General features: G+C 40.6%; 1 protein-coding gene across 6 annotated transcripts in view; it reads right to left on the reverse strand.

The window, feature by feature from the left end:
- Window positions 1-26,077, reverse strand: part of SAMD12 (sterile alpha motif domain containing 12) — a 379,209-nt gene that overhangs the window by 34,523 nt on the left and 318,609 nt on the right. Inside the window, exon 5 of one of the 6 annotated variants that reach the window (XM_049092615.1) lies at window positions 9,753-9,958. The exons of 3 other annotated variants lie outside the window; for them this stretch is intronic. In XM_049092615.1, the coding sequence (XP_048948572.1) occupies window positions 9,870-9,958 (89 nt within the window). In that variant the 3' untranslated portion in view covers window positions 9,753-9,869. Of the gene's footprint in view, window positions 1-9,752; window positions 9,959-26,077 lie in introns of those variants that run through there. 2 more of the 6 variants (XM_049092614.1, XM_049092620.1) reach the window with 2 other exon arrangements.

Here is a 26,077-nt window from a genome sequence, read left to right on the forward strand (position 1 = left end):
GGGCATGTCATTAGCTTAACTAACCTTAACTCAGATTTCTAACTTATGAAATGGAAATAAGAATCCCTGCCATAACTAACTTAGTGTGATTTTATAATAATCTAAACTTTAAAAATGTTGCAGAAAGTGATTTATAGAGTGTACAGAACATTATAAGGACTCATACTTATTATTATCACTACCCTAGAAGACTGCAGTGCATCCCTGAATAGAGCATGGTACTAGTTAGTTAAAGGCCGCAGTTTTAATAAACCTGGGCCACCTGACTTGGTAAAAGTACAGGTAAGTCCCTCCCTTCTGGCCAGCAGCCTTGTGAATGGGTATGACAGCAGAGTAGTCTAGGCACATCATCAGAAATAGGAAAATATCTCTACACACATCTTCTACCGAGAGTGACATATTCCAGTTTTAACAGAATGAGGAGCTATTAATATGAGGATTAGGATATATGGTATATTGCTGGTGTTGAGAAAACAACTCATGCTTGAATGAATATATCCTCTTTTCAGGTTCTGGAACCTTTCCTCTTTTCAGAAAGCCAAACACAAGTCTCTTTATTTTAATATACCCTTACTTCTAAAATTGTCACTTTTTTCTTCAGCCACCAGCCAGGAACTCCCACCTCTACATGAGGTCCATGGACTCCATGCCTGATTCAGGTAGGGGTGAGACACTCTCATGTTACTTCTTCCAGCATCTGGATTTTCCCTAGAAGACATCAATTTGCTCAGGTATCCAAGAGCTGAAAACATCTCAGCATTCCAACTTTAGGACAGTCCTAAGGTTCTGTGGGAATCTGGCAGATAGGAGAATTAAAGGACCCTCAATTCAGATGACTGATTCAAGATTCCTAAAGCCAAACCTACAGCAACCCTGCCCTGACATGGAGGTCAGAGGCGTTGGAGACAGTCTTCTATTAGCGACTGGTTCCTGTCCTCAAAGTGGGCCTTGAGGACAGATTCCAAGGAGGAAGGAAAAGTTGAGTTTCTGAGAAAAATCGATAGGGCTATATCTTTTGCTTGTCTCAAGTTATTTGATGTGATATAAAAGCAATAATGTGCCTGGGAATGAACTCATAAACAGTTATTCATTTTATAGCATAATAAAAGCGTGGCAAGATTGAATTGGGATTTAGACAAAGGACTGGGCAGGCAGTAAGGAGGCCTGGTTTTTCTTGCCAATGTGCACACCATGTCCATCTTCAGTAAATCACCACATGGCTCTGGACCTCAGTTTTTCCTCCAGTGAAACATGGGTAGAAGGCTCACTATGTGCTAGGCTCTGTTCTTGAACTTGGGATACATCAATGAACAACAGAGGAAAAAAAGAAGATTTCTTTCATTCATAAAACTCATATTCTGGTGACAGTAGAGACAATAAAAAACACACTTCTTAAGTACATTATTTTGTATTTCAGAAGTTGATAGGTGATGGATGACTCCCCTCATCCATACCATGTAAATAATAATGTACACAGATCATGGGTTATAATGACTCAACAGAGTAGGAGAAGAAAAAGTACCTAGCACTCATATGTTACTATTATTATATTTTCTAATTAAAATCTCTAATAATTACTCTTCATTTTAAAGTAATCTCTACCCTCAACATGGGGCTTGAACTCACAACCAAGAGATCAAGAGTTGCATGCTTTTCTGACTGAGCCAGCCAGGCACTCCCCTTAAAAATTTTCTTATTATTATACTTTCTAATCTCAAATACTTTTGACTCCAAAATCACAATTCTCAGATAGTAGGTGCTATAATGACAAAGGGCAATATCTGAAAATCACTAAGAAAGCCAAGGATGTAGTTTAGTCCAGGTGGTTTGCTTCAAGACATGGCCAATTATGGGAACAGCGATGCTTGCTGAAACAGGAGTGCCTCTAAGATTCACACAGGACAGACATCTGCAGGCTACCTCTTTAGTTCCATGAGTTAAAAAAAGAAAGATTTATACATTTTAAAACAAAGCTTTTTAATTTTATTACAGGTCTAACAAGCCTCCAGAGGCTGGCTCTTTGGAGAATGACACACCTGAACAATAATCAGAAAAGGCAAAATTGCCTCCTCTGGGAATTGACGTTAACAGATTTGACTTTTTCTGTTTCATGCCAGACACGGTGCACGTCTGGCAGAGGTATGAATTTCAGTGCCTCGCTTACAGAAATGCTGACCTCTGTGGGAAATGTTTAAGTCCTTTGATGTAACTTATTGTTGAGCAAACAGTATTTCTGGCACTAAAAACATTTTGGGTTTATATCTGTTTCCATCAATCTTTATGCAAGCAATGACATTATCATTGCTCACCTATTACAGATATTTCTCAGCTGAGACTTCTTGAAAGGGCAGAGGGTTCGAGAGAGTATATATTGAAATGACCAAAAGATTTTGTTGTCCCCCCCCCCCCGCCCTTTGCTTATAGAGGTCATAAAATCACTCATGGGAGAAGACATTTTTTATTAGAAAACAGTAAAAGCACCTCTGGATGGTCTTCTTCCTGTATTAGGTAAATGCTATATATTTTCAGGTTGATACTATCAAAAATATGCCTCATGCATTCATTCATGCATGCATGCACGCATGCATTCATCATATGTTGAATGTTTGTCATGTTCTGGGTGCTGTGCTATAGGCAGGCACAGACATAAACACTAAAGAGCTCACAACTCCAGGGAGCATTCTGTCTATGAACATGAGCTGGATTTCCCAGAACCTAAAAGAAGGTCATTTCATTAACTTCACAGAGAACTTGGCCTCCCTTCCTAAATGCTGTGGGGAAAGCTGTGCTGCCAGGGCATTCAGAGACTGCTGGCTCCCAGAGAGGACCTGGGAGTGATCTGGGAGGGAGTGGGCTTGGTGCCATGCTGGGGGCAGCAGGATCATTAAGTTCAATAACTGCTTGCAGGGGAATTGGGGTAATGGGCCAGAACCTTTCTGGAGCTTAGTGTTCAGGAGTTTGACTAAGTCCCCAAAAAAGCATGTTAAGCGATTTGGGCAAGTTTATTTCAACTCAGCAAAACTTTACGAAGGGAATCCAGAGGAGCAAGTTGGGCCAGGATGTGTAAGGATGAGGTTAAAACAGTCCCTGCCTTCAATGAGCTTACAGTTCATGTCATACCTCAGGATGAGGTAAAGGCAGGGAGCAGCTTGGTCTGGAGCTCATGACAACATCGAACCAGTTCTGCAAGGTCAGATGAAGGGACTGAGGCTTGGGGATGGGCAGTAAGTTGGCTAAGGATGCCATGAATTATAGCTGGTTCAGTCCCCAGAGTAGCTTCAATCACCCCTTCAGGTTTTCTAGGAACTGCATCTGCAGATACAGACTTGACTTAGCCAACTTTCTGGGTCACAGGATTCGTATTCATGCAACATGAAAATAGAAGAGTTTGCACATACTGAGTGTGTACTCTATGTCAGGCGCTGTCCAAAGTGCTGGTGCATATTAAGCATTTTATATTTATTATCTCATTTAATCCTCACAAACCATTTGTACAGGTTGAGGGGGGAAGGGCTGTGACTGTCCCATTTAACACAAGAGGGAACTGAGGTATGACGAGGTGAAGTAGTTTACTAGCAAAAATCCATATACTCAATAACTTGATGAATCAAGATTCAAATTCTGATTATCTGGAGACGGCTATTCCTACTACACTGGTGCCTGGGACAGTTCTTTCCCTTGGGACATATTGAAGATTGATATCAAATAGATATTTCAGCAATGGTAATTCTGGTAGAATATGGATAAGTGATTATGGTAGCAGATGTAAACCAAGAACATCAGAAGGATTCTATCTTTAGCAGCAGGTCAAGAAAGCCCTCTGTTGACAGCAAGCTTCTCATGTATTTAAATTTAAATAAAAAATTTAAATTTCAACCTTGAAAGACCTTCTATCCATCCATCTGTCCATCTCTCTATCAACCATTCAGCAAACATTTGTGGAGAGTCCACTAAGTGCTAAGCATTGTGTAAAGTACTGGGGATACAAAGATAAATATATACACAGTCTCTGCCCTCAAGAAAGTCATCATCATGTGTGTGGAGGGGTCTTGCAAAAAAAAAAAAAAAAAAAAAAGAACAGGATCCTGTGATATCCGGGTTCTATCTTAGGATGAAGCAAGGTTCTGTGGGAAGAAGGAAGTAGGTCAGCTTGTGGGAATCAAGAGCTTCCAGACGGGCTGACATGTAAGCTGATGAGAGTTGCTTAGAAAAATGTGGCAGCTTTGAGTGTGTATGGAAAAACTGAGGAACAGTGAGAGGGAGAATGAATGGAACATTCCAGAAACCACTGGCAGCATTTGGAATGAAGGACACTGGAGTAGGAATTAGAAGACATGTGTTTTCCTCCTGGGGCATGACACAACATGGAAGTATGACATTGGATCAGTCATTTGCCTTGCTGAGACTTGCTTTCCTCATTCATTAGACAACAATATTGATATTTAATTGATCTCTCACTCACAGGGATGTGTCTGAACATTTCTGCAGCTCTAAGAAGAACATTTTATTAGTACAAATTATTATGATTATAAATGAATTTATCCTCTCCATTCCCCAACTGTATACGGACAGGTTTTAACCACAAGGAAAAGAAAAGTGACCCATGGCTATCAAATAAGACTTAGGAAAAATGTGTCTCCTGTACAATGTCCAGATTTTTTTCCCCCGGACTTCTTTCTCTCTTCCCAAAGTCCACATCACACCTTGTCATTAACTAATGTTTGTTTTGCTTTTTACATTTGGCCTATTACCTTCCTCCTTTCTCACTTCATACTGGACTTTCAGACCTGCCCTTCCCACTTCCCCAGGTACCATTTTCATTACTTTTGTTCATGTGGTGTTGACTAGGATGACTAATGGCTAAAAATCCACAACAAACTCTGGGAACTTAATGAGTTAACTTGGGCCAAGCTCTGACTCTCAACTAAGCATATCAGGATGGATAAAAGCATTCAGAAAATGAGCTTCCATTTCCTCTCTCTGGTTTTCCCCTTCATTACAGACATTTGCACATCTCAGATTCCCCTATGGAAAGACTTCCCTGGAAGAAGAGAATGTATGGCTGCCTTGTTATGACCAGTGGTGACTGCCATTTGTAGTTCGCAGCCGAAGCCCAATTATCATATTTATTGCATCAGATGCTTCAACTTCTGCTAATTCTGGGGTGCAGAAATACCACACTTCCTCCTGGGATATAATCTGTCTGTGAGAGAAGAAATATGAATCTGCCATGTGGGGAAGGGATTTAAAAAAAAGGGAAGGTTTAGTGGTCTGGAGAAGAAGTGTTCTATAATGGTTGCTTTGACATAACCTAAAAAGTTGCTTAGGAGGTGGATGGAGCAGGAGAATACAAGGAGCAGGAGGGTGACAATCACAATGGTCGTCTATGTCTAATAACAGAGGGAAAAAAGAATCTCATATCCCTTTTAGATTTCTGGGCTCAGAACCCCAACTTCATTGGAGAAATGCCTTCTAAGTCAGACTGTTCTTTGCAGTTCCCCATTCTCCTTCAAACCCCAGCGTGAAAGCCCAAAGTGTGTATGTGCATGTGTATGTGTGTGGGGGTGCATGTGCAAATGCACGTGTACACATATGTTTGGGGTAAAAAAGGGAGGCAAAGAAAAAGGGAAGGAAGAGAGTTGATTCAGTCATTTCAAACTGAGTCATATCAGAGAGGCAACAGAGGGGGTTGCCAGCCTATGCTGGATGAAGGCCATGGCACCAGGAGATTTGTGTGGTGGGATCACCAGTCCTGGCAAGCTTAACAGAAATGAAGAGTACCAGCCCAATTCTAGTTTAAACAGACAATATTGAAACCCTGCCAGGAAGAATCTGAGCAATATTTTGCAAACTTTAATAACAGCTCAGAGAAACCGATCAGAGCATTTGGCTTTGCCGTGCATTATTGCTTAGCTGGACCCATGTAATAGCAGAGAGAAATGAATCTATTTTTTTCCATTTGCAGAGAATAATATTTTTCTTCCTCCCAAACGGAGAGGAATTCAGTAAAGTCTAAATGTATTTGTTTTGTTCCTTATTTCAACTTCTCTATAAATCGCCCATAGGGTTTTGGCACCCACTGTTAAGGTAGTTGGTTCACTGCCTGACATATCTTCTTATTGGAAATTGTATTCTAGAAACTAGAATCTTATTTGGTTGAAACCTTCATTTATAGCTTTGATATCACACTTGCCAGGCAGTGACTATGAGAATTAGGCAGAGGTTTTGGATATGCCGAGTAGTGGGAGAGTTCCATACATCATCTCCCTCTGGGACAAGGAAAATTGACAGCTTTTTGGATCCATGCAGTAGAAAGAACATGCGATAGTTTTGGAAACTGAAATGAGATCAAATCCCAGATCTCCCACTTACGACCTGGGTGACTTTGAAGACAGTGTTTAAGCACTCTGGGACCCTTGAGTTCCCAGGTATGTTGGAAAGATCAGATAAAGTATGGTGCATCAAATGTCTGGGATAGAGGCTGCTTTTTAGGAGAATCCTACCCAATGGCATTTCCCTTACTCTTCTTTTTCCTTAAGGCAAAGAGAAGGGTCATGAAGTACTGGACAGCAGGACAACTACTGTTTCCATGCTGGCATGTGGACTCCTTACTCTCAGCCTCGTGAATGGGAAAGCCTCATAGGTCACTATCAGCCCTGGCAAAATAGGTAGATCAGGGGAAAATGTCTGCTGGTTAAATGTGAAGGTGCTTCCCATGAGGAGAGAGGTATCTGAAGGGTCCAAAGAACAAGGTAGACCCAAGCACATATGGGCCTTAAAAAGCAGGCTGTAGGGGATCCCTGGGTGGCGCAGCGGTTTGGCGCCTGCCTTTGGCCCAGGGAGCGATCCTGGAGACCCGGGATCGAATCCCACGTCGGGCTCCTGGTGCATGGAGCCTGCTTCTCCCTCTGCCTGTATCTCTGCGCCTCTCTCTCTCTCTCTGTGACTATCATAAAAAAAAAAAAAAATTAAAAAAGCAGGCTGTAAGCTAGTTCTTAGAACTGGTTCCCTCAGCAGGGCCACTCAGATTTGGCTCAGCTGTAGGACAAGTGAAATGCTCTGGCTTCACTTTGGGGAATAATGTAAGGAGAGATGATCTGAGATCTTTTCATCTTAGACAAATGCATATTTTCCAAAGAAAACAGAGTTAGGAAAAACAAAATGGCAGGGAAGAAGGCAGGAGAGAATTATTTTCCTTTAGGTAGGACTGGGTGGTTCTCCAATTGTTTTTGGTGAGAAGTCTGTACATGAAAGGAGTTGGAACATTCTTTCTCATTCATTAGTCTCTGCTGACATGTTCTCTCCAAAAGAGGCCTTCCCTGACTACCCCTCTCCCCAAAGAAGTTGCCTCCCTACCTTGCTTTACGTTCATCACAATATTTATCATCATCCGAAATGACACATATTGATTTGGTTTTGTGTTCATAATTTGTCTTCCCCAGTGGAATGCACCTGTGATGGCAGGCACTGCATCCAGCTTGCCTACTGTACCCCTAGTGCATGACGCCTGATACAGAAACATGCATCAGAGGAATCAATGAACAAAATAACATATATTGTGTATAATGATTGCTGTTTTTAGTTTTAGAGGTTAGGGGGACAATTAAGTAAAAATAAAATTATTGCTGCAAAATGAGATATTATAAATAGATACTTCTCTGGAAAATATAGCCATTTTTTTTCTTGATTTATAGGTACTTTTAGAAGCAGAATTGATTTTTATCCACTTTTCCTTACAGAAGTATCGTCAAGAAGTTCAGTGTTTGGCCAATGAATTCTATGTTACATTTAGATAAATATGCTTACATTTTAGAATTTCATCCCAGTTCTTGGTAATCAGAAGGTATTATCCAAATAAGCTGTCATTTGTACCATCATTTATCTTAAGATTGGCTCCCTTGTCTCAAATGCATAAGCCTTATATTTTAGGGTCAGCATGCTGTCACTCTCAGTCTATGAGCAGAAAACCATACATATTATAATCATTTTAAATAAACATGATTACCATAAGTCTATTTTTCACATGTGTACTGGTATCCACAGGGCTTAAACATTTTGATAAAGGGAGAATGGTCTTTCATCAGGCAATTAAATGTGAGTCTCACTAGAATGTGAAAGGGGTCCATGCAGTTGGAACTGGTACTTCATAAGACACTTTATTTTTCAGGATAAAATTCATTCTGCTCTTGGATGTTGGGGTCACATTTAAAATGTAGATTGGAGGGGATCCCTGGGGGGCTCAGCGGTTTGGCACCTGCCTTCAGCCCGGGGCCTGATCCTGGAGTCCCGGGATCGAGTCCCACATCGGGCTCCCTTGCATGGAGCCTGCTTCTCCCTCTGCCTGTGTCTCTGCCTCTCTCTCTCTCTCTCTCTCTCTCTCTCTGTGTCTCTCATGAATAAATAAATAAAATAAAATAAATGTAGATTGGAGGTAGGGCACCTGAGTAGCTCAGTTGGTGGAGCATCTGACTCTTGATTTTGGCTCAGGTCATGATCTCAGGGTCATAGGATGGAGCACTGTGTGGGGCCCCCTGCTCAGCAGGGAGTCTGTTTGAGATGCTCTCTCTCTTCCCCTCTCCCTTTGTCCTTCCCCCTCTGCATACACACACACACTCTAAAATAAATAAATCTTTTTTTTTTTAAAGTAGATTGGAGGGGATACGGGGAATAAGGACACCCTGATTGGCAGTTAATGCCAAGACAGCCCACTTAGAGAATGAACACCCAGAATTCACAACTCACAAGGGACTCCATTCCTCCCAAGGCATACGCATTGAGTTTTCTGCTTCGGACTCTCATTCCCTCCTTGGGTCTGCAAAAATAACAAAGCAGCTAGGAAGACAATATAGCAAGAATCGTATACTCTGACTCTGGAGTGGATGTTGTCCCCGGGTACAGATTATGTGACCTACTCTAAAGAGTCCCTTCAAGCCTCTGTAAATGTGACAGTAATAGCATCTACCTTGTAGGCTTGCTGTGGTCATTGAACAAGCTGACGGTACAGTGGTTATACTTAGCAAGTCTTCAACCAATGAGCATTAGCAGTGATGAAAAGCTGTTTAGTGACTATTTCATAGCCTCTGCTGATCCATCCACAAATTCCACATTACAACGATATTTGTTTTATTAAAATATTGAAGCAGCAAAGCCCCATTGAGCAGCAGCAACCCATTTGTGAGAGAGTCCTAGCAAAGACTAGGGAAGTCAGGCAGCCTTGCGCCTTCATGGCATTAAGGCAATTATACCCTGCGTTATTAAACTCCGTGGTATCCAGTTCAACTTGTGAAATAATATGAATTAAATACAGCCCAAATAGTAGCACTTTCCTTCATCAGTGAAAGAGTGGCACTCAACAATGAAGCTCTCTAGCTAAATTACCAAGTTCAGGGCCTAAATTTAGGATGGGACAATTTTGAAACAGTTGATTACTGCATCTAAGATTATGGGTGTTCTTGTGAACTATGGAAACTGATGAAATAAATATAAAATGGTGGATTATTGTTGGCACAATTATGGGAACAACCCTTCCTGGGCTGCCTGGAGTGCTTCTGCATTGCTATATGGAAAGATTATTGAAAAGCAATCACAACGCATGCCTATGAAAGACACCACAAACAATATCCATTTTCCAGAAGAATTTGATAGAGGGACTGAAGAGAACAGTTTATTTCATGATCGAATATGACGCTTAAGATGAGAAGACATGTTTTTTTTTTGGAGATTGGAACCCTCCCCTGTGCTTCACGTGGATGAAAAATCAAAACAAAAAAACACTGGTTCATAGCACAGAAAGCAGGCAAGTGGTATCACAACAGTCGGAAATTTACCTTCTTGGTTACTAGTCAGTTCCTAAAGTCAGAGGACAGAAATCACATTTGTGCTTTGGCATCAGACAGGCCCCCACTTTTGAGCTGTGTATTTTTAGCCAGTTTCTTGCCTTCCATAAGCCATGCTTTTCCTGTTGGTAAATTAAGGAGAGTAGTCATAGGACCTTCTTCCTGGGGTGGCTGTAAGGCTCTGGGTTAAATGTTCACATGAATTATTCCATACAACTCCACTGTAAATATGCCATAAATGGTAGCCACTGTGTAATTCCATTTTGTCTAAAAACTTTGTGACCTTGGGCAAATTATTTAATTTCTACATGCAGCTGTTTCCTCATATTTAAGAAGATGATGATGAATGATTGTACCTACCCGACTGAATTGTTGGGAGGAATGAGTGGGCTATGTATAACATGCTTATCATCAGACATAAGCCTTCTGTGTGTTAGCTGCTGTTATTATTGTTATTATTATTATTACTATGACTACTAAAACTTATTAATTAATTATTTTAATGCTACAGCTATTTTAAGACTCCATCAAGTCCATGACAGGGGACTAGGAGGGAGCCAGCCACCTTACAACCTTTCCTGAAATGTGGTCCTGATAGCTCTATCTTGTCAAACTAATGACTTGATGGGAGCCTTAGACTTGCTGTTCCTCTCCAGCTATGGAGTCCTCAAAGTCCCATCTATAATCCACAGGTACGCCAAGATGAGCCCCCCGAGGCTACATCACAGTGTCACTCAGAGCCTCTCTCCACACGAACTGGAGGGTGGGAAGAAAGAGGCAGAGGCTGGAAACTGCTCAGCCCTCCCAAATTTGTGGGGTCTTGATTTGGACTTTTGATGTCATTGCTCAATAAAATATTTTCATTATCATTAGAATCACATAAAAATAACAATTAAATGTCAATATTTTAAAAAGAGCAAAATATTGTTAACTGTGTTCATTTTTTTTCTTCTGTCTTGATTCTTTCTTTTCCTCATTCCCTCTTTCCCTCTGTTCCAATATACTGGAGCTTCAAAGAAGAGAAGTAGCCAAGGCCTTTCTCAAACTCTGACTGGGCTTGATACTTCTTCTCTATTAAGGTTCTTCTTGACCAGGATCTGAGCTGACTGCATTTGTGATTGGTTCAAATCTCATCTCTAGAAACACTAGCTTGAGATTGTATGTTCCCATCTGTACAATGGGGGTAAGAATTCTCCCTCACTCACAGGACCACTAAAAGCATTACATAAGATCATGCTTTTGACATGTGGGCAGTGCCTGGCACATAGTAAAAGATAATTTTTGCTAGCCAATAGTATTTGTCTCAAGTTCAGAAAGCTACTATTCCAGCCAGCTAAGATTTTCCTCTTTTCTTTTTTCCATTTTGTTATAAAATATACATAACATAAAACTTACCATTTTAACTATTTTTAAATGTGTAGGCCAGGGGAATTAAGTACATCCACATTTTGTGCAGCCATCAATTCCTCCTATTTTGTGGGTAAGTCTCATGAGACTCTGAATCAGACCTTGTGACTTGCCCAAACTTACAATGAGTCCTGGAACCTGTATATTCTACTCCATCAGAATTCCCCAGACTTTGAAAGGATCTCATCTTCCTTTCATGCAGACCCAAGTTTTAGAGTGAGAAGTGAAGTTGGAGATAAAATTACAGCATTTATTTAATCAACATGTTTATTCCATAAATACTTATTGGGCATCTACCTGCTATGGAAAGGGTGCATGCGAGAAATCTGGCAAAGAGAATCTGTTATTCCTTACAACAGTCATATTGGTATTTGGTTGGTTTTATGTTTTCATTTTATACATGAGACCATGGAGGGCCAGAGAAGGTTGGTAACTTACCCAAGGTCACATAGTAAATAGTAGAGATGGGATCCAATACCAGGGGAATATAATTCCAACATATTATGATGAACCTGGTGACAGGGCTTATTAAAATTTCCTAGGGATTTGGTTTTGGTTTTGTTTTGCCTTGAAACATAACATAATACCAATATGGCAGAGTACCTTTTTGGTTACTATGGGAGACACAGACTCCTCTGTGAACGAAGGCTACCTGAAGCAAAAAAGAATTAAGTCTCAGGTTCACAGACTAAGAACATTATTGAATCATCTTATGTCTTGGAGATGGGAGTGCTGATGGTGGTGGTGATAATGATGGTATTGATGATGATACAGGTAATGATGAAAATGCTAAGAACTATCAATCATAGAGTGCCTCTATATACCAGGTTTGTGTTAGGTCCATTTACAGATGCTGGGAATACAGTAATAAGACAGACACACAAAGTCTCAAACTATACAAGATACCCTGGAGCAAGATCATGGAGCTTATAATCTAATAAGCAATAGGATATGTTATCTTGATCCTCAAAACAGCCATATGAGATTAGAATGATGACAGTCATAATGAAAATTACCCCTAAATTTCTATTTAGAATACCTCCTGTGTGCCAGTCTTCTATGTGCTTTACACACAAAATATGTCATTCTGCAGATTAAAGAACTTCAATGAGCATTAGTTTCCTCATAACAAAAATGGGCACAAATGAGTCTGTCTTACACCATAGACTTTTTACCACAGTCTCCTCTCAGCCTAAGCTCTGGCTTCATTTTCTATCCAGGCCATTTGTTACTTCCACCCTGGTTTAAATCCCAACATCTTGCACCAGAAAGCAAAAGGGGTTGGGTGCCTACTTTCTAGAAGCTACCAGGTCTCTCTAAGTAAGAATACCTCTCCTGCCCTCCCTTCTTTTCATTATAAGGGAAAGCAGGGAAGCCCAGTCAGATCACTGACTATGAACTGTCTCATGGGGGCTATGTGCAGAAGCTTGGTTTCCTTGCCTTCTTCACTCTAAAGTGTCCTGGATTAGATGTCCCCTTCATAGGTGCTGGGCTTTTTTCCTAGGGCATGGAGTGAATCAGGCATGATCTTGGTTATTCTTCTGCAGGAGTCAGGGATATCTCCACTTCCCTGAATGCTCTATGCAAGATGGTGATAAATTCATATAATATTATTGCTATTTCAGCTTCCATAGCACTTCTTCATAGGTTGTCTCAGTTGATCCTCATAAAAACCCTGAGGATATCTTTATTTTATGGAGGAAACTCAGGTAGCTCTCCAGAAAGACTCACATAGTGAGGAGCTGGTTGACACCTTTACTGCAACTTCATGAGCATTTCTGAGCCAGAAACATCCAACCAAGCCTCTCTTAAATTTGTAACCCTCATAAGAAATAATAACATTTGTTGTTATTTTGGGGGGCAATTTGTTACGCAGAAATAGATCATGAATACAAATTTTGAGAGCACAGAAACTCATCTTCAGAGTCAGACAGCTCTGGATTTGCATTACAGTTTTGCCAGTTATTAGCTTTGTTACTTTGGGCTACTCATTCCATCTCCCTAAGTCTCAATTTCCTTATCTGCAAAAGGGGGATAATAATAGTACATATGCCCAAGTTTCTTTTCTCTCCAGAGTAAATAAAATGATGCTTATTCAACACAATGCTTGGCACACAGTAAGCAGTCAGTATTTGGAAGTTATAATTATTATTGCTATCACAACATTGGGAGCTCATTTTGGCAAATATCTGAAATACTCATTCTTCTTAAAGCACCAACCATAAGCTTTGCTTAGTTGGATTATACAGAAGGAGTCTTTTTATGAGGAAGACATGCTCAGTCAAAGAACATGGGTTTTGCCTGTTGTTGCCCGTGGTGCTGAAGGATATGCCAGGATTAAAAAGCCTTAACCAACCAGCAGCCAACAGAGCTTTCCTCTCCTTGTCCACAAAATGCTGATGAACAGCATTTTGTAATGTAATTAAGATCATACTGAAGAATGAGTCCTCCATCACCCCATCATTCAATTACCTTTTCCTTCACCAGCAGGAGCCCAGAGCTGGGCTTCACCTTCTCCTACAACATTCACCTGACCTCCATCTCATTAGTTCCATCCCCAGGAATTGATTTTAGGGGCCAGAGTCCAACATTTCTCTTGAATCTTTTTATGGTCTGCACTGAGGTCAAAATGAACTACATACTCATTTTCTGGGATGATATTTTTTGATGTGACAGTGATTGGAAACTATTCCTGCTTCCCATCTGCATATCCAGGTTTATGCTCTTCTTGGTCCTATGATTCATTCCATCTCTGAGTTGAGGGCAAGTGTGGAAGACAGTTTCCCTTGAAAACCATTATTTATCTGCAGTCACCATCTTCAGAATAAGATTCAACAAGGAAACTTCTCTCCCACAACAGTGTTCAAAGAGATGAGGACCCTTTCCCACACTGACACCTCTACCTTTATTGAGAAGACCATTTGGCTCATATCTCAGACCAAAATGATAAGTCATCCAGATTTATTAAAACATGTTTTGATGTGACTATCTCATCAGGCAGTGAATGACTCTTTCATGCAGAAGTTTAAGATAATTCTGCTTTGTTGGAAACAATCCTAACTCTTAATAAGCTGCACAGGGGACAAGAGGTTTGACTGTTGATCTTGGCTTGCTCACCAATTAGCTATATGAACTTGGGCAGGTAACTACATGTCAATGAGTCAAATCAGTTTCCTCATTCATGAAATCGGGAGAATAATACCTGTTTCACCTAGTTTTCAGGGTTTTTAGAAAGATCAAATGAGATGGTATCAATAAAAGTGTTCCAAAAATAATAATTTAAATACTTTCAATTTATATAATCATTCCAGCTGTAGCAAGAAACTCTACAACAATTACACCAGGTTTAACCAGCATTGCCAACACAAAATAATGACATTTGAAAGATATGCACAATATGTTTAAATCAACTTGTATGGGCAAAAAAAAAAAAATAAGAATTTATGATCAGCAAAAAACACTACAGAAAGAAAGTTAACACAAAGATAACAGATCGTCAAAACACAAGCAATGTCAAAAACCTTAAAGTATTATCTTTTTGTAAAAAGATTTGTTTATTTATTTTAGAGAGAGAGTACACACGAGTGTGTTGGAGTGGGGGGAAGGGCAGAGGGAAAAGGAGAGAATCTCAAGCATACTCCCCACTGTGTGCAAAACTCCATGCAGGGCTTGATCTCATGACCCTGAGATTATCACCTGAACCAAAATCAAGAATCAGATACTTAACTAACTAAGTCACCCAGGTGCCCCAAAGTACGTATTATCTTAAATCTGCAAGAAAGTCAGACAAATAAGCAGAACAAGAGGCAGGAAAACTTCCATCCTAAATAATCCAAGGCTTTAAAAAGTCTAATCTTGGAATGGGGAAATCTAACTGCCTAAGAAGTATGAAAGGCTATGCTCAAATTCCTTGGTTATCAGAAAACATAAGGTAAAACAGCCAGATACCACTTTACACCTATCAGATTGGCAAAAATTAGAAATCTAGATAATGACAACCACTCCAGAGGGAATATACACTGGTTCACCCTTATGAGCAATAATCTGGCACCAACTGGTGCAATTAGACACAAAGGTACCTTTATGACCCAGGAATCTCCACCCTTGGTCCAGAGTAGATAAATTCTTCCCAGGTCTTTGTATGAGGCAACCCAAGCATATGTAGGGTTGTAGCTAAGTGAAATGTGAGAAAATGCTAAGGAGCAATAATAGGACAATAGACTAGATATACATATAGCAAGCAACACGGAGAGGTTTCAAATATTGAATGGAAAAAAAGAAACTGGAAGGTCTATAACACAATATCATTTGTTATATATCATTTGTTTTTATAATGGATTATAAACATTCATACAAAATGACAGTATATATTAATAATATATCAAACACACTGGAGTTTTTGCTTAAGTGGGTGGTGGGTAGGATTGGAAATGAAATTTGGAAAAAGAAAGGAGAGGTAAACCCAACAAGAGTCCTTTGAAAGACCTGAAAAAATTGTATGCCATGAACCAAGTAGTGCCGTTAAGTCAACCCTGTGTACCTGATGTCTAAAAAGAAAACCTTCATGTAAAAACTATGATTCATTTTTATAAAAACTATATACCCAAGTGAACATATACACCTGCAAAGTCAAAAGCATCTGCAATGAAATAATAACAGTGGTTATTTCTATATACTTCTGGAAAGGGATTCAACTATTATTTTCTTCTTTTGTGCATCTGCATATTCTAGACTTTCCATAATGGACAAAATGGACATACATTCCTTTTTTAAATTTAGTTTCTATTTAAATTCCAGTTAGCATACATTGCAATATTAGTTTCAGATGTACAATATAGTGATTCAACATTTCCATACAACTCCCCAGTGGTCATCACATGCCTTAATCCCTACCACCTATTTAACCCATCCTCCCACCCATCTTCCCTCTGTAACCATCAGTTTGTTCTCTAAAGTTAAGAGTCTGTTTCTTGGTTTGCCTCTCTTTTGCTTTTTTCCCCAATGCTCATTTCTTTGGTTGTTGTTTCTTAAATTCCACGTATGAGTGAAACCATATGGTATATCTTTCTCTGACTTATTTTGCTTGGTGTAATACTCTCTAGCTCTAACACGTTATTGCAAATGACAAGATTTTGTCCTTTTTTATGGCTGAGTAATATTTCATTATATATATACCACATCTTCTTTATCCATTCATCAATCTGTGGACATTTACACTGTTTCCATAATTTGGCCATTGGAGATAATACTGCTATAAACATTGGGGTGCATGTGTCCCTTTGAATCAGTATTTTTGTATCCTTTGGGTAAATACCTAGTGGTGCAATTGCTGGCTTGTAGGGTAGTTCTATTTCTTAACTACTGAGGATGGACAAAGGCAAATGACTTTACTTAAGAATCCTGAAGACAGGTGGAGTGTGTGGCTGGCTCAGTTGGTGGAGCATGTGACTCTTGGGCATTTGAGCCCCATGCTGGATGTAGAGATGGCAAAATATTAAAAATAAGTGCCATGTCTTTCTATCTTCGTAATCTGCACACATGCCCATGGTGTGGGGCTGTAAAGACTCGTGTCCCTGAAAGATAACTGGAAGTCCTTGTTTCTAGTTGTCCTTGTCATGAAAATAGAAAGGGGGCAGAACTTTAAAGAGTTGAGCCTTGGCAACTGTATTTACCAAAAGAAAGAATTCTGTACAAAGAGAGAGAAAATGGTATACTTGGGTAATGATTTTTTTTCATTGGCTTCCCCAAGAAATACAAATGTTAAAAAATGTCTTAGTCTAAGGGCTGCCAAATCTGTTTTCCTCTTGGAAGTCCACTGGTAAGGAACACTTAAGATATCTGCCCTCTTCCTATTCAGGTGTCAAATAAAGCCAGTAGTTTCTGTTTTGTAGTCACTAGAATTTTAGAACATTTGCAGTCCTTTCCATGGGATAGCCCTTTCTGTACATTTTGCAGAAAAAAAATCCATTCACATTTATATATGAGATGAATATGTTATTAATAATGACTACTAATAGCTGACATTAGAATTCTTCTGAAGAAGGGAACTATCTTTGTTCAATAAAATTTTTTGATGAGCTCCCAGGGTATGAGATTAGTTGTCAAAATCACAAAAACTGATGATAAACTACATTGAATGAGATTTTGTTTGCTCCCAAAAGGAAAGTAGAGCAAACACTGGGAAGAGATTACTGAGACAGGAATCCAGAGGAGGTAAGAAGGGCTGAAGGAATAACCAGGTAACAGCCCTATGTGGGGTTCTAGAAACAGGATCTTTAATGATAAAATTTGATGTTGTTTGAGGTCGATAAAGAACTTCCCTTCTCTGCCACAATTTTAAGTAAAGTTTATTTTTTGAACTAGGAGATGATGCTGAGTTTTATATCAGGGAGACAGCATGTGCAGAAGCCAGAACTTCGAGATGGAGGGACCCTGAGGACACTTAAAGCTTTGTAGACTCTTAGGTGGTCCTGACTCTCACACCATCCTATCTATTTCTTTAAAGTGACCACAGCTGGCAAGCTATTTTCTGCTTCACCCAGAAAACAAAACCAGGGCATGCCAAAGTAGGCAGATATCAGCCTTTGGAGAGAACTGGAGAAGTTCTCAAAGATTGCTAACGAGTCTCAATTTCCCATGCTTAGACATTGGGAGGGCAGACTAACCTTCAGTAACAATGAGCTTCTTCAACAGCCTGGATCACAGGAAAATTGGAAAGAATTGTGGAACTCAAGTTAGATGTGCCAATAATGCACTCTGGATGGCACAGAGAGAGGAGGGAAGTGACATCAATTGACCGTGTACTGTCCCAGCCACATTAAATAGCTTATCTTATTTAACCCTTATTATAATCCTGGGAGGTGAGTATTATTATCCCCATTTGACACAGGAGGGGGCTGAGCTCAGAAAGATTAAATCACTTGCCCAACATTTCACAGAGTTAAGAAGTGATGGTACCAGCATTTGACCCAGGCCTGTTTGCAAAGTCTAGTCTCTTTGTACTCTGTTATGCTCTTTCTTTTGAAGAAACAATCAAAAGACATATAGCAGCTACCTTCAGGGAATATTAAATAAATAAAAAGACTGGCTGACAAACCATTCTTTTTTTGATATTTCCATCATTTGGGGCGATATGTTTGTACATTTATCACAGAATCTTCAAATTGCAGGGAAACTTTAGAGAACCTCTAAACAAGATCTTTTTGGAATTGGGGTGGGGGTGAGGTGAGTGCAGTTAAGGTGAATTTGATTGAGAAAGAACAACCCAGGATAAGGGAAGTGGGGACTCATTTTAAGCAGATTTCATAAAGTGGAAAGGTAAGAAGTAGCTGTAGGAAGTAGTCAGCATGGAGGTGGATCGGCAGGGCTAAAGTGAGAAGCATAGATAAAGGTGGGCATGGATACAGATGTGTTTTTCAGTTCCAGGAAGGGTCAATTTCCTCCAGGTAAGCAAATATAAATTGATGACCTGCTCTGCATGTTGCAAGCTCTGTGCTACATACTTGGAACCCAAAGACGACTGTGGCAGGGAATGCAAGACCATCAGGAGCCTGGTCTCATTGGAAAGTACACTTAATATTGTTGATGGCTTCCAAAGTATCTTTACTTCTTACTCCTTCCTACAAGGATCTGAACCTTTCAGCCACAGAGTCTTGGCCAATGAGCAGACTCTCATTTCTTTTGTACTCATGATTGGTTTAGGGAAGGGCACTAGTCTTTTCAGTGACTTAATCAGTTAGAGCTTTCATTGGCTAGTGAGGGAAAGATAAATTCTTTCTTGTCATTTGGATATCATTGAGAAAACTTGGCAATCACTTTGATACCATGAGGGAATAATCTGAGGGTAAATCTAGGAAGACAGGGCCAAAAGAAATACATAAAAATGAAGCCTAGTGACTATGAATCTCTGGATTAAAGTATACCTGAAGCCTCATAGCTCTTCATTTATGTGGACCAATATATTCTGAGTTGGATTTTCTGTATCATGCAGCAAAAACACTATCATTTAAGGAAATATAAAAATAGATCATTCCAATATCATAAAGTGAGTGTTATGATAAAAATATGAACAGAGTGACATGAAATTTTAGAGGAGAGGCATTGACCCTAACTCTGGGATACAGGAAAGCTTTTCTCTTTCTTCTTTCTTTCTTTCTTTCTTTCTTCTTTTCTTTCTTTCTTTCTTTCTTTCTTCTCTTTCTTTCTTCTCTTTCTTCCTTCTCTTCTTCCTTCCTTCCTTCCTTCCTTCCTTCCTTCCTTCCTTCTCTTCTTCTTTCTTCTTTCTTTCTTTCTTTCTTTCTTTCTTTCTTTCTTCTTTCTTTCTTCTTTCTTTCTTCTTTCTTTCTTCTTTCTTTCTTTCTTTCTTTCTTTCTTTCTTTCTTTCTTTCTTTCTTTCTTTCTTTCTTTCTTTCTTTCTTTCTTTCTTCTTTTTTTCTTCCTAGATTTATTTATTTTATAGCAAGAGGTAGAGAGAGAGAGAGAGAGGGAAAGAGTATAAGCCTGCTAATGGGGGAAAGAGGAAGGAGAGAAGAGAAGCAGACTCCTCACTGAGCAGGGAGCCCTACATGGGACTCAATCTCATGACCCTGAGATCATGACCAGAGTCAAGGTCAAGAGCTGGATGCTCAACCAACTGAACCCCCCAGGTACCCCAAGGGAAGCATTTCTAAAGAAATGAGTTTTGAAGGGTGAACTAGAGTTAGGTGGGAAAAGAGTTTCAGGCAGAGGGAACCTTAGGAGTAAAGACACAACACCATGAACTATATGATTTTTGTGGGGAACTTCAAAGTTTAGTATTACTAGATAATAAAGTGCAATGCTTGGCTGGTTAGCAATGTAGCTGGAGAGCAATTTGGGTTTCACTCAGTGGGTGAAAAGAAGATAAGGTTTTAGGCAGGAGAGTATCTATGTATCTAGATTTACATATAGCTGTAAGGTGGAAGATATAATTAGAGGAGGCAGGGAGCTCAGTTAGGGAGGATGAAATCATTCACACATACTCATGATGCCAAATGGTACTAGGCACTCATAACAATGAATGATAAGGAAACAGACACAGTCCCTGCCCTTGACAAGCTTACTGTTGGCTGAGAGTTTTATAGAAGTTAGGGTAAGAGATGGTAAGTGGCAGACTGGGATAATGTCTCTGCAGATAGATGAGTAAGGACATTTCAGCAGCGGAAGACATGAACTTTATATACAGTAGGAACTGTGCTTTCCTTACCCTACACATTTGGAGCCTGACTCCAAATGGTCAATTATTTTCCTACTCTGAAAGCTACTATTCCATTTCTGCTGATAATATATGGATCACATGGTGTGATTTCCACAGTGAATATTTCAATTTTTATTATTCCACATGGAATCCTATTCTTACTCTTGGCGACTCTTGTATGAACATTGGCTCCAACTATGGAAAGACAAAAAGATTGTTAGCCCAGGTTCAGACTGGTGGCCAACAGCAATGGGTTGGTGTCTTTGTGTGTGTGTGTGTGTGTGTGTGTGTGTGTGTGTGTGTAAACAATGCTTTATGAGGGTGGAGTAGGGACTAGATAGGCCTCCAGGCAATGAATAACATGTACTCACAATGGTGGGGAACTGGAGTCAAATGCCCTGGTCTCAGGCTTTGGGAACTCTTCAAGTATGGTGTTACATAGGAGTGGTGTTGCATGAAGAGTAGTGTTGAAAAGAATGTTAAGATTGCTCAGATAGATTTAAAAAAAAATATTTTATTCATTTATTTGAGAAAGATAAAGAGCATGAGAGAGCCCAAGAGGGAAGAGGAGCAGAGGAGAGGGAGAAGCAGACTCCTTGCTGAGCAGGGAACCCAACTCAGAGCTTGATCCCAGGACCTCAAAATCATGACCTGAGCCGCAGGCAGAAGCTTAACCGACAGAGCCACCCAGGCATCTGTTAGATTGCTCAGATTGATTTTTGACGTCTGCCATTGCACAGGCAGGATCTGATGGTAATAAGACTGTATAATGGCCAACCTGGTCTTAGTTCACTGTCTGTTTTGGCCACTATCTGATAAAATGATTAATGAGTAGGTGACTTTGTTTTTTTTAAACATCAGAAGACATACACCTTCTTCTGAAACATAAGTGCAACAAATGGAGGCCAATTAAAATATGATCAGTACTAACAAAAGGCCCCAGAAATCTTTATTAAAACATTCTTTTAAGTCCTTAACATACGCTTCTCCTTAAAATACTCAACTCACTAAAACAAATCCATTGTAAGATAAATACAGCTATGAGCACCTCTTTATTCATGAGAATCTGTTCATGCTCAAGGACCATCCGTTGAATGGAACTGCTCTTATTGTCAAAATACTACTTGAACTGAGTTATTTCACTTTATTAAAAAGGAATATACATATATATCCATACACACATACATATTTTTCTTCACCAGCAGTTTTCAATTCTCATAAATCACTTTAGAAATCCTATACAACAGTAATTCCTAAAAGATTTTGTATTTTAGAAAGCAAAAAAGATAATTCTAACGGCAGCTAGCTTCTCATTAATAAAAGACATGCAGTAATTCTAGGATTTCTGTGTACTGTCTATATGCCAGCAGGCTCCCTTCGCTCCTGCTTGTAGCAGCAGCGATGGTTCCTGAGAGTGAGCACAGATGACACATAAACTTTAAATAGGATTATTTTTCAACCACACCACAAACTTCTGATGGAGTCATGGGTGGAAGGCGTTCGAGGCCCAGAGTGCTTGCTGTTGGCCTTGTCACTAACTGGGTGACCTGGAGCCTCTAAGCAAACAGGCGATACCATGCTCCAGGTTTTGGGGTGGGAGGCCTGATGGGAGGCTGCAGGAAAAGCTGAACAAATCCCCCGTGTCTGAATTTAAGGGGAGTGTCTGGCCTCTGGGGCAGGAGGGACAGGCAGTTAGGCTGCCTCAGAATCACCTCGATCACATGGGGGAGCCGTCTGTGTCAGTAGGCAGAGCATGCCAGGGTGCCGGCACACCATTTGGACATCCAATCCCTGGTACATGAAAGTGGGAAAAGCATGGAGTTCGAGGGCCCTGTTAAAATCCTGTCTCTTTAAACACCTGCTTATCACCTTAAATCTGCCATTTAAACTCTGTGTCTCACTTTCCTAATATTTAGATCAGAAAACATAAGAGGGTTACATAGGATAAACTAGAATATTTTCTACCGAGGACCTGGAACTTGTTATGCGGTGGGCACACAATACATGGGCATAGAGTAAACTTGCTCAGTTTGCTGAGTGCCCCTCAAAACCCATACAGGGCTTGAAGTATGGAATGCTGGGCAGATGAAACATTGAGATTGAAAGCCAGCCAATCAATTGTTTTTTTGCTGCTAAGCTGGGCTAAGTTCTAGAGTCAAAGACAGGGTCTGTCCCCCACAGCCCTGTGATATTTACCTTATGACATTTATTGTGTGTGCCAAGTACCGGTTTAAATATTTTGCACTCAATCCTCCTGTTCCTGCTATTATTATTTCCACTTAAAATGCATAAAACCTTAATACACAGAGGTTAAGCAAACTGCCTGAGGTTGCAGGGCTTAACCCTGAGGCAACACTACGTCACATTCCAGTTGCCGTCAGGGAGATGAGCACCTGGTCTGAGTCTGTGAGTCACAAGCTGGAGTGGTCAGATGATGGCCGAAACTAGGAAACCCTTTCTGGAAGAAGTGATTTAGGATTATTATTTAAAACCTTTAAGTTTGGTCTTAAAATTATGCCTTAAGGATGTTGGGCAGTCACATATAACACAGAGGAGCACCAGGTATCTCCGATAACAGCAGGGTCCCCATGCTGCAATCACGTTATCAAAGTCATCCCTGCTTTGGTTATAAATAAGGTAATTATCTGATTTGAAAGAAGATGGCAGGGGTAATCTCGCCCCTGAAGGTTTCTCATCTGTCTAGTGCTCCCTAGATCTTCCTCCGCCCCCACCTTCTCTGTGAGCTCCGAAAATCTTTGCTTTTTGGTTACTCTTGCTTTAGAAGTTCTATCCCCGACTACTTCTTTCGCGGAATGGAAATTTAATCTTCAAAACTGTTCTGCACTGCTGGCCCCAGAATTAAAAGCAAGCATCTTCAATGGGGAAATTAAATTTATTTGATATACCTGTACATGTATAAAATTGGATCCGGCGCCCATTTGGTTTGCAGGCTCATACGAAATGCTTTTAGCTATATTCTGTATCTAATATCTAATTCGAAGCTCAAAAGGGGCCGACCTCAAAGACCTTGTCTTGTACTGATCCTGTGCAAGGTGATCATTAGCCATGAGCAGGTGTCATTTTCGGTTAGAGTGTCTCCCCATACGCACAGTGTAATCGACAGCTGAGTCTTCCTTGGGGAGCTAAATATTCAGTTGACTGAATTTTCGTTTAAAAAAGAGAGAGAGAGACAGATACCCAGGGGGAGAGATACTTCAATTATAAATATCTATATTTCATTTTACATTCTCCTTTCTGAAGCTTCTGAGTCGGGCTCTGCCTGAGTGCTGCAGAAGGCGGAACCTGAGGTTTGCATTTGCGTGGATCTTGGATTTAAAGAAGAGGCTACGGGAAGTCAGATTTGTCCTCAAATTCTCTCTGTGTGCTGCAATTTAGCTCCTATGGAAACTGTAGTTGTGCTTTCTTCCCTATGTCGTTCATTTAGGGCACTTCTGCACCTAGCAAGAAATAAAGACGGGGAAGATGAACGGAGAATGGGGTTGGGTCAGAGGGCTGGCTGCCAGGTGGCTTCTGTCAATCCTTGGAAGACCAGCGTGGCAGCAGGGGTGCTCATGTAGAGAGGGGCTCTGGGGAATCTGGCCTGATCCCCTCCTGTCACATGTTAAAGCCTTCCTCCACGGTCCACAAAGGCTGGTGACTTGTTCAGAGTCGTCTCCTCTTGGGTCCAGATGGTGCTCCTCTACCTGGGGTAGGGTCATGCACCTACCCTGCCCAGCCCCAGCACCCTTTCTGCTGCCTTGCTTGCTTTTTGGGCTTCTCTTTTCTTCCCTCTGGTTGTTCTCATTTCTTTTTCCTTCCTTCTCCTTTCTCTTACGCTTCACTTTTTCTACTCCCCTTTCTTTGTCTGTTTCCCTCTTCCACATCTCTCCTTCCCCACACCTTCCTGCCCTCTCTTCCCTTCATCTAGCAAATCCTGATGGATTGTCTATTAAAGGCCAGTGACTGTACCAGGCAGGCATTGGGAACACACAGGAGGCCCAAGCTGTCCCATCCCCACACGAGCTGGAGGCTGTGCCAAGCCTTCAGAGATAAGGCAAGTCCCATCCTTTGTCCTCTGTGGGACCCAGCTGCTGTGCTAATCCCTGCAGTGGGCCCGGTCCTGTGGGAATTGCTATGGAACATGGCCATGGGGTAAGCAGAGTGTGATGGCACAGAGAAAGGAAGAGGGGCTCCACGTAATGAGAAGCTGAGCCGAGCACAGGCACCTCTTGGGCAGCTCTGATGGGGGAGACCAGGAAGCTCCCATCGGAGAAATGGGAGAGCCCTTTGGCCAATGCGGAGAGATGGGATATTCTTTGCGAGCCAACCCTAGATAATGCACATCCAAACATAGTCCATCTTTTATGTGTGCCAAAACTAAGCAGAGTTGGGAGTGGCTGATGTTTCAATGAGAAACCTTGTGGAAGGGCAGTGTGGTTTAGACTCCCTCTTCATGGGAGTGCAATAGCAGGTAAGTCACATATGATGGTTAATTTCACAAGTCAGCTCGATGTTTGGTTCAACATTATTTCTGGCTGTGCCAGTGAGGGTGTTCCTGGATGAGATGAACATTTGAATCAGTAGGGTGAGTAAAGGAGATTGCCCTCCTAAGTGTAGGTGGGCCTCGTCCAATCCATTGAAAACCTCAGTAGAAGAGAAGACTGGATAGATAAGATTCTCTCTTCCTGTCTTTGAGTTGGGATATCAGTCTTCTCCTGCTTCAGGCTCCTGACTTAAATTAGAACTTATGCTATCAGATCTCCTGGGCTTCTAGCCTGCCAACTTCTCACCCTCCATCATTGTGTGAATTGATTTCTTACAGTAAATCAGCCCCCCCTCCCCTGTCATTCTCTCTGTTCCTATAGGTTCAATTTCTCTGGACAACCTAGACTAATACATCATGTTTCTAAGTTTTGAGATACAAAATTCGGTTTTCTCAGTGCCAAAATATGAATGACAAGATAGATTTCGTACCACTTCAGTGCAAATTATCTATAGTAAAATATGATAAAGTTCTGCACTATGTATTTTTATTCCAAAATAAAATACTCTACATTCTTCTTGTACTTATGAGGATATCCTATAGAGTCTTTGTATCTCATGGCTTAGCAAGTTGTCTTGCAAACAGTAGGTCCCCAACTTGTCTTGGGAACCATGGCTGGTAGACAGCAGGAATTTGGGGATGTTTATGTTCCTAATGATGTTACTGCTGCTGAGATGTATGCAGGGTAGTGATGCATTCCCCAGGCCTCACATAATCTGTGGTTTAGCATGTGATCAGTTAGTTGAATTAACACATTAATTAATCAACTAACCTATCTCCCAACCAACACCAGGTGGCCCCAGAAAAGGAAGATAATGTGACCAATGGATAGGACACTAATAGGCAACAGAGAGGTGTATTATGTGAAATCAAAACCCATTATTCTTAATATTAAAAGGTTTATCAAGTACCTGCTACGCACCAAGAAGAAAATGCCCAGAATGGAAAATGTGACACTTGGGCTTACAGTTTGTAACTATCCCTTCTATTAAAAAGTTCTTACATTTCAATCTTGTTGAAAGGTTCTATTGTATCCAAGAAAATTGTCTCACTTTCTAGAAATAGGTGAAGTTGAAA

The sequence above is a fragment of the Canis lupus genome, chromosome 13 (assembly GCF_003254725.2).
Source record: "Canis lupus dingo isolate Sandy chromosome 13, ASM325472v2, whole genome shotgun sequence".
Lineage (NCBI taxonomy): Eukaryota > Metazoa > Chordata > Mammalia > Carnivora > Canidae > Canis > Canis lupus.